The following is a 9,800-nucleotide window of genomic DNA, read 5'->3' as shown; positions in this document are numbered from 1 at the left end:
GCAGGCTCAGCTGCCATGGCTCACGGGCCCAGCCGCTCCGCGGCATGTGGGATCTTCCCAGACCGGGGCATGAACCCGTGTCCCCTGCATCGGCAGGGGGACTCTCAACCACTGCGCCACCAGGGAAGCTCCTCATTTTTTTTCTTAATGAAGTATCCAGTGTAGAAGGTACTTTGCTTTCTGAGATATACCTGAATGAACACCCCCTTCCCACCCCACGTGAAACAGACCTCTTCACTTAGAAATAAGGCAGGCTAATAAGAAAGTGTGGTTTTTAAGAAAAAAAATTTAATTTCAGCCTTTTCACTAGCAAATAGTCACATCTTATTTTCCTTCTGTTTAAAATGGGATTACTGCTGGCCCTACCTCATAAGGGTATAAGAACTAATTTGTATCTGTTTCAAATCATGAAGTGCACAGTATCATTGATGAGAGTATTTATAACTTTTATTAGATGCTGTTCAACTAAGTAATTTTGATGCAAAAAATAAAAGCATACACTTAAAAACAAACTATAAGAATTTTCATATTTTTAAACAAGGCAGTTTTGTAGTCTTTTAAAATTAAGTACAACTGCTCCTGTTTTGTTTTGTTTAAACTGAGGCTTTGGAATATCTTGTGTGAGTAGGTAACCTCTAGGAATTCAGAAAAGGTTTTCTAACTAAATGCTGTGCACATTCCTGGATCAATTTTCAAAGACTGGTCAAAACCTGCTGTGTTAAAATAATAACATATGCTGTTTTTCATCACGTTTGTTGATGATGTAAATAAAATGTGTAAATATATTAGTAAATGTTAATATTCATGTATTTTAAGTTAAGGTTATAACATTTGTCACAATGTGATTTTTTTTTATTCAAGTGAAAAACAGATGTGTGCAGCTATTTTGAATATTAGTTTATAAACATTCATATTCTTTATCAAATGAACTTGTAGTTTTTTGTGTTTCATTTCACCACTGTTAATCTGAAAGGAACAGTTCAAGGGACTGGAATGCAGGACTGTCTGGCTCCAGAAACTATGTGTATCCCTTTTTGTTACACTACATACATCAAAAGGCAATAGAAGGTGAGAGTCAGTTGAGAGCCTTAGGAATTCAGGAGAGGAAAATCAGAGTAGTTACCCTGGAGCAGTTACTTAAAAGATTTTGATTTTTAAAAAAAATTGTAAAAGCAGAATAATGATTTGAAGGTATTTTTAAGGATTTATTTTTATAAATTATCTTCCATGGCACTGTCTTACCAGTATTTCATTTTTTTGTACTTTCCCTTCATCTTTGCTTATGCATATGTATTTTCACATAATGGAATTCCATAATACCCAGTTTGGCATCTGCTTTTTTTAATTTAACTTTATATGGAAATTTTTTGCAAGTTGTTTGGTTTTTATAATTATTTTATTGGCTCCAGAATGACTGAATTAATATAACCATCTCCCTATTACTACTAGATTGGGAAGTTAATGATTTTTTTCCCAACAGAATGGGCACTATTATCAACTGAGGTACTACTACTTTTTCTTACTTTTAGATTACTTCTTTAGGGTAAATGTCTGAGCCTGAGATTACTAAATTAAGGGTAGAATTTATGATTGTACGTTTTGTCATTTTGGGAAGATATAGTAAAACAAAGTGAGGCAAACAAATCAACTCGCCTTTTGCTGCTCCGACCTGCAGCAAATCTCTGTCCCAAACTGGTTTCTCGGGATGTGAGAAACTGTCTCAGGTTTTGCTTTTGGAGGGCACTAGTATTTGAGCCAAGTTTAGGCTACAGTTTTTTAACAAACCCAACAGTTTGGCGACATCATGGTTAACTCCGTACCTTTGAGGAAACTGAAGTGTACTTGGCAAAGAATAAATTGGTCTTAGGAGGGACAGAAGGCTGACAAGCCTTAAAGGAGGTACTGGAGACCTCGAGAGCGTTTCTCTGGTTGAACGTGGTATCTGAGAAAGCCTTGACTATCAGGAGGTTCTGTAGCCAGCTGTCATCGAACCTTTTCGCCTAATTTGGCTCAGCAGTCTGGCAATTCCCTCCTGGGTCTTTTCGATACTCTGGCTTCCGGAAAGTTCGGAAGTTTGAATCGGGTGCCCCTGAGGAATGCTGAGAGAACTCGGCGCGGCTTAACGGTGTTTCCTCTTCGTTGGTCTACAGACCTTAAATATGAAATTTAAGAGTTTCCAAGAAAACTGCGGCACGGATTAAATCACCGGTTTCAAAAAGTCCAACGAAGAAGACTCTTTTCCTTTAAATCCCTGGGCTCTGCGGAAGTCCATCACTCTCGGGGCAATCGCCTTCCGGTGCCGCCAAGTAGCTTGGTTCCTTTTTTACTGCGGGGGCTTCCGTTGGGTTCCAGAGCGCCCCCTGACCTCGAGCCGGGATTGGTTGCTTCGTTTCTCGTCTTGGCGGGTGATTGGTTGTCTGAGCTCGCCCGGCGATTGGTGCTGGGAGTCGAGGGGGGTGGGAGGCGGGAATTCGTCTGCGCGAGTGTTGTGGAAGTGACTGATGAGAGCTGCAGGGCCGAAAAGGTAAAGCGGCCGCAAGCCCGCGACCGGGCCCGGGAGTCGCAGCCAGGTGAGGAAGAGAGGCTAGGACCTTTCTTCTCTACCAGGGTTCCGCTGTGGTTGCTCGCAGTTTTCAGCTTCCTTTTCTCCCGTGAGTGGGAGTGCAGTAGGCGTTGTTTGGGTTTTCCTCAGGGCGGGCAAGTCTGTCTCGCGGGAAGGGCGCGAAGTCGGCCAGCAGAGTGCCTTCTGCTTTCGTCCACCCGCTTTGCAGGCCCGTCGGCTGACTGGATCACCACGGCCTCGGGGATTCCAGCTTGCCGATGGTGGAAGGAATGTGAGGAAGAAAATCTGGGGAGCGGGGAGACTGCAGCTTACCTCCTTGGAACAGAGGCCTGTTATTAGCCCCAGGCCCCGCGTTACCTCGGGGCAGGAGGGGGCGACGGCGGGAGCCTGATCTTGGTTTGTCCTTTATTCAGTGTGTGGGGAAGCTTCCCCATTTTGAGATGTGTGTAGCCGCAGCTGGGGCGGGGCGGGGGGTCGATTGGTTTCTAGGTTATATCTGAGTTACTAGGCCAGCCTTGAGCTGTTGGTTTAGATTTAGGGGTGAGATTCCACCAAATTTCATCCTCAGAGCTTCACAGAAACACAAAATGTTAGAACTGAAAAAGACCTTAGAATAGTGGTTCTTCACTTCTTTGGGAACACGTAAGCTTTGGTGATGGTTGTTATTGGCTTCATCATCTGTTGAGTTGGTATTTTAACCACCTCTCCATCCCCAGATCGAATTTACCTTTTTATCACCATTGCAAATAATTTTTCAGTTGATAACGGTGTATATCATTTTCCCTCAGTTTTCAGTTATTTCCTTAGGATATATTTCTGGGTATGAGAAATCTTTGGAGTTACTCTCCAGAAAAATGCAGTCATACACAGAAATTTCTGCATGCAGTATCAAGAGATCACAGTCTTTCAATTACATCTGTGGATCCTAGGTTAAGAAAAGGTGGTTTACAAGAGGTGGGGATTAAAGTAGATCACTTCCTCTGTATCAGATGCTGGAGTTGCGGCACATTCTCTACATTACCTTATTTAATTCTTAAGTCAGTGCCTGGCTAATTTTCATAAAAACCCTATCAGGTGGATATCTCTATTTCACAGATGAAGAAACAGGCTCTGTGAGATTCCCAGTGGAATTCAAATTTAGGCAGATTTAGGCTTGCCTTACTTCAAAGTCCATCTTCCTTCCATTATACCCTACTGACCTTTAAGTAAGAATTATTGAGCACCTACCATGTGCCAAGGCGCTTTGTTCCTTACAACAATTTTTAAATTATGGATTTTTACAGATAAGGATCTCAGTCTAGAGAAATGAAGAGACATGATCAGGGTAACATATCCGAGTTGTTGTCAGAACCTGATGTAGAACCTACTTCCTAACTCCTGGTCCACAGCTTTGGCAGAATAAGTTTACAGATCCAGATTTGTTAGATTCCAAGACATGCTCTCAAACCACTGTGATTTATAAGAGTAGGAAATCCTTTTACTTCCATTTGTTTTGTTTATACATTTATTAATTCCAATTTTTGTTTCTAGACTTCTGTCCTAGTCTTAGGTATCTGTTTTTCTTTGAATGGCTTTGTTTCAGTATTGACTTTCATTTCTGTTGCAGTTAGGAATCTGAAGTAAACAGTAAAGCATGATGTCTTCAGTATGTTCTGAGTATACAGTTGGTGGGGTGAAGATTAACTTTCCTTGTAAAGCTTATCCATCACAGCTTGCTATGATGAATTCTGTAAGTATTGTTCAGCAGTTATTTTAAGTCTTTATTAAGATACAGATGCTTATAATTCATAACACACATTGAGTCTGTGACTACATTTTCTCAGATAGTAAATGGATTGAAAATATTTGCTGGGTTCATTGAAGAACATCTAACCTTTGGAAAAATAATACTGATTGCTGCTAAACTGTATATGTCTATGATTAGGAGGTAAAGGAGAACATCCTGAAAAATGTTCTCAGCTCATTTAGAACTTCTGTTTACTTTACTGAATTACTTTGAAATAGAAAGTATTTACTACCTTTTACGCAGACTACTATACTTTGCACCATAATTTTTTTGAGATATTTCAGTCATACAGAAAATTAATATACGAACTTGAGTAAACCAACTTACCAGCTTTGTTAAATCTTAATATTTTGCCTTATTTACTTTATACCTTGTTTATGAGTAAGAAGATAACTAATATCCTGAATTTGTTATTTTTCTTTCCTAGCCATGTTTTTATACTTTTATTGCATATGTATGTATCCATAAACAATATAGTGTATACTTTACGTTTTTATAACTTTGCACAATGATATGATATTATACTTATCTTTCTGGAGAACTTGATTTTTTTTTTACTTAATATTCTTCTTATTATTATTTTTTAAGGATTTATGCCATAAGTTTATTTATAGACGTACCTAGTATGTTGGGTTCAAGAGTTGGATCCTTTTTTCAGAGAGATTGCACCTCTTAAAATGCTCCTCTTCATATTTGTTTCATGGATTATTTTTTGAGCAGTTGATGTCTTACTATAAAGAAAGGAGAAACAAATCTAGATCAGAAGTACAAAGTCATTGTAACTAGTAATCGCCCCTTGTTTACCACTGAAAATGGTAAATGGACCCTGCTCATAGTGGCTCCTGTGGACCACAGAGGTTGTGAACCTCCAGATGCTCTGTCCCAACGTAGTGCTGTTGGAAGCCTGTGGAAGGTGCAGAGACTGAAGGCGGAAGAAATGGCAGCAGCACACCAAGCCCTCCTTTCCTCACGACCTTGTTCCCTTGTCTAACATTATTTTTAAGATGTAGCCCTATTGATTGATAACTCATTTTCATTGCTGTATGGTATTCCATTGTATGAATATACCAGAATTTTATATTTGCCCATTTTCCTCTTGATAGACATTTGGGTTGTTTACATTATTTTGCAATTATAAGCAGTGCTGCTATGAACTTTCTTATACATGTTTCCTTGTGTTCCTGTGGGAAAGGTTTTGGGTGTTTACATAGGACTGGATTGCTGGAGTTCAGTATCGTTAACTTTACTAGAAATTGTTAATTTCTGTACAGAGTGGTTGTAACACTCCCACCAACAGTATCCCCCATTAAGTTTTCATCAAAGATATTAGTGTATTCTAGTTTTACAGAAATGATGGTGCTTGCATAAGTAAGGCACAAATTGCTTTTCATTTCTTTCGTGCTTGATGTGGTTTAAATCTAACAGAATTTTAGGGAGAGATACAAAGGAATAAAGTCTAGATTTAACTAAATTCTAGTTCTCCTTTCTGCTATTGCTCTGTTCCCTGAAGTACATGCAACTTTACTTCTTGTTGTTGTATGGAGAGAGACTTTAATGAAATAAGTTGTTGATTTTTTAAAATTGTTTTTGTGTCCATAGATTGTCAGAGGATTAAATAGTAAGCAGCATTGTTTGTTGGAGAGCCCCACAGGGAGTGGGAAAAGCTTAGCCTTACTTTGCTCTGCTTTAGCGTGGCAGCAATCTCTTAGTGGTAAGTAGTTGGTTGATGTCTTCAGGTTGCTTATTGGGACCTGAAAAAAATCTAATAAAGTACTTTTTACCCAGAATGATTCAGCCATGTTCTAGCTAATTTAAATATTCTCTTTTAAGATATTTCTTTATAATCAGTTATATATCTTCCAAAAGAGTTTCAATATAGCAAAATATGTTCAGTTAATCCTAAAATAATTTTGAACATAAGATAGTCCTTTATTTGATGATTCAGCATGTATATAAGAATCTAGGATTTTATTTTTATTATTTTTCATAATGATTATGAAAATAATTAGATGATAATTTTTATATAAAAGTTGCAAGAGATGGGGCTGTCATGATTATATAGCTTATCAATACAAATAATTGCTTTTTTTGAGTAAATCCTTTAATATAGCTGCTTATTTCACATTAGAAAATGGAATACACAAAAAAGAAAAATTCTAGTTGACCTTTCTACTTGTTTGGATGCCAGATAAGCAGAAGTTTATTGTAATATTGTTTTTATGAATTCATATTATTTCCCATAGCTTTATTTGCTAGCAAATGTCTAGTTACTTTTGTGAAAGACTATCTAATATACATAATGAATCTGAAATACAGTATTAGTCACATTTTAGTTACGTAATTAGATGGCTCTGTCCTAAAGTATTAGGAGATTTTAAAGTTAACCATGGGTGTATATGTGTATGTATGTATGTGTGTATATATATGTACGCACATATATATGTTTTTTGAAAAGAAATAGTTGTGTTACTGGTAAGACTATTAAAAATAAAGAGTAAATATTTTATAAGCTTTTGGTTGTCCATTTTGTTTCTTACTGATGTTTATCTTTGGGGAAAATGAGATTATCTGTTAATAAATTTTTAGTGGGAGACTCTGGAAAATAAAATTAGTATTTATGTAGTGCAGATGGGAAAATAATGTCAGTACTGTTTATAGAAAATAAAATAAATTATTAAGCTTTTATATATCTATGAATTGTATATTTATACAATGTAGGCACACGAAGAACTGTTACAATTTTGTATTATATTTAAGTATTGAAAATTACCTGTTTTATTTAATTTGAATATTGACTTTAACATGTATTTTGATACATGTATCAGAAATGATATCCTGAAACGTGTCTTTTGAAATAGAAGTATAATGTGGGAATAATTTAACGTTATGTGTTTACATTATTATTTTACATTGAACTTTCAAATTTTTCATTTAGGGAAGTAGCAGTAATTAAGAGTATAACTAATTAAGAATATACTTTAGGTATACTTGGTATTTTAATATATCAATATAAATGAATACTAGAGTGGTTGTGCCTCTGTTACATTATTAATCTTTGTTATTAGATTTTTGTAAATCATGTAAATTGTTGATAACTTCTCTATAAATGTTTCTGGCATAAGTGTTTCTCACCTGTCCTAATTTGATGCTGCAGGATGGGTGACCAACTTGTCCAGATTTGCCAGGTACTTTCCTGGTTTTAGAACTGAAATTCTGAATCCTGGGAAACCTCCCAATCCTGGGCAAAAAATAAGGTGGTTGCGCACCCTAGCTGAAGAGGAAGATTAATGTTTTTTAATTAGAAATATTATAAATAGAGGTTATTTCATTTTTAGGGAAGCCAGTGAATGAAGGCTTAAGTAAAAAAGCTGAAGTACCATTGTCGTGTTGTTGTACATGTCATTCAAAGAATTTTACAAACAGTGACGTGAACCAGGGAACTTCATATCATTTCAACAGTCCAAGTACACCAACTTCTGAAAGAAATGGCACTTTGTCAACTTGTCAAGGTAGTTTATATTTTGTCTGGGTCTTTTGGTATCTGTAGTAGGGGTCTTAATTATTGCTGTTATGAGACCTAATGTAGATAAATTTGGTTAGCATAATTGGTTATGTATTTCCACCTAATTTCTCTGGAATTATTTTGAATAATGCATAGAGTGGTCAGAAATCCTTGGAATATTTTATTCTTGGCCTCACTTTTAACTGATTCAGACATCTTCCTAGTTTAAATCATTTTTGAGGAAGCAAGGCAAAATAACTGATATTCAGAAATTGATGTTATTTGTAAGCAGTATTAATTATATGTCAGAATTTTATAAAACATTTTGATTTGTATTGTAAGGCAAAATCTAATTAGTCTCATTCACTCTTGATAAGTTTGCCTGGACTTCTGAGACCAGTATCCTATATGAGAATGAGGTATGTTTCAAATATGATCCTTAGATGTTCTTACTAGATTTATTTAAGAGAAATGTATTATCAATAACATAAGATTATTAATTTAAAGAATATTTCTTTTGCTTTGACTGTATGGAAAAGATTGACCATTACTTGCCTAAGCCAGAAACCTAGGAGACACCCTGTACACTTTGCTGTTCCTTATTCCTCCATGCAAATCTCCACCTCCATTGGTAACTTCCCTAGTACAAACTACCATTTGTTCTTTAGACCGTGTAGTAACTCCTTTCCCGCTTTCACTCATGCCATTCCTTAACTAGTCACTGGCAGGGAGAAAAGAGGTTGCCATGACTGGCTTAAGTCTAAACATCTATTCCGCTTCCTAAAATCAAGGATCTAGTTGTCTTCCTCTAAAGCACATGACTGTGTGGAGGATGGTACCTGCTTGAACCAAAGTGTGATTCTTTTAGGAATGAGGAAGAGGAAGTGGAATAGATGCCGGAGAGGTGACCAATAGTGTTGTCTACTCGGTTTTGACCCTTAACATTTTTGGCTTTCTTTCCATTCTTTCAAAGGGTCATGCTTTCTGCTGCCTTCAGAGCCTTTGCTTGTGTTAGTGTCTCTTCTGAGGAAAATTTCATCTTCAACTTGTTGTCCTGCTCTTCCTTTAGCTCTCAGCTTAGATATCACTTCTTTAAGGCAGCCATACTGATCTTTCCATCACACTACATTTGGTTTCCCTATTATATTCTGTCATCTCACCGTCTACCTCTCCTTCATAGCACTTGTTACAATTTGTATTATCCACGTGTCTGTGTGCATCTTTTATTAATCTCTGCTTCCCCTAGCAGACTGTATACTCCATGAGGTCAGGAACTGTGTCAGTTTGCTCACCATTGCATACCTAGCAGTGCCTGGCATATAGTAGGAGCTAGATAAATATTTGTTGTATGAATGAATGGAATTGATTTTAAGCTAATTATTAATGTAAGAACTCTTGGCTTATAATGTTTATGTACAACCTGTATTTTTTTTTAAAGACAGCTTTACTGAAATATTCTTGACATAACAGACTCTATATATTTAAATGGTGCATTTTGATAAGGTTCGACATAGGAGTATTTCCCTGAAACTTTCACTACCATCACGATAGTGAATATATCCATCAGCTTCAGAAGTTTTCTCATGCCCCTTTATTATCCCTCCTTTCCACCATTTTATAATTTATCCTCCCCAAACAACCACTGAGTGTTTTCGGTCACTGTAGATTAGTTTGCATTTTCTAGAGTTTATATGAATGAAATAATACAGTTTGTATACTTATTTTGCCTAGCTTCTTTCACTTAACATAATTCTTTTAAAATTCAACCATGTTGTTGCATGTATCAACAGTTGGTTCTTTTTTATTGCTGAGTAATATTCTGTTGTATGGATATACTGCAAATTGTTTATGCAGTCACCTGTTGATGTGTATTTGAGTTGTTTCTAGTTTCCGGTTGTTACAAATAAAGCTGCTGTGAATATTTGTGTATAAGTCGTTGTCATGGACAT

The 9,800-nt window shown here is 36.5% G+C and overlaps 1 protein-coding gene across 1 annotated transcript in view; it reads left to right on the top strand.

Annotated features, from left to right (window-relative positions):
• Positions 1 to 4,199: 4,199 nt before the first annotated feature.
• BRIP1 (BRCA1 interacting DNA helicase 1) overlaps positions 4,200 to 9,800 on the top strand; it is a 207,443-nt gene continuing 201,842 nt past the window's right edge. The window contains 3 exon segments of the mRNA XM_007464912.1: positions 4,200 to 4,292; positions 5,949 to 6,060; positions 7,685 to 7,858. Coding sequence (XP_007464974.1) covers positions 4,200 to 4,292; positions 5,949 to 6,060; positions 7,685 to 7,858 — 379 coding nt within the window.

The sequence above is a fragment of the Lipotes vexillifer genome, unplaced genomic scaffold (assembly GCF_000442215.2).
Source record: "Lipotes vexillifer unplaced genomic scaffold, Lipotes_vexillifer_v1.1 scaffold788, whole genome shotgun sequence".
In the NCBI taxonomy this organism is placed as follows: Eukaryota; Metazoa; Chordata; class Mammalia; order Artiodactyla; family Lipotidae; genus Lipotes; species Lipotes vexillifer.
This window is presented reverse-complemented; position numbering and strand designations above follow the sequence as displayed.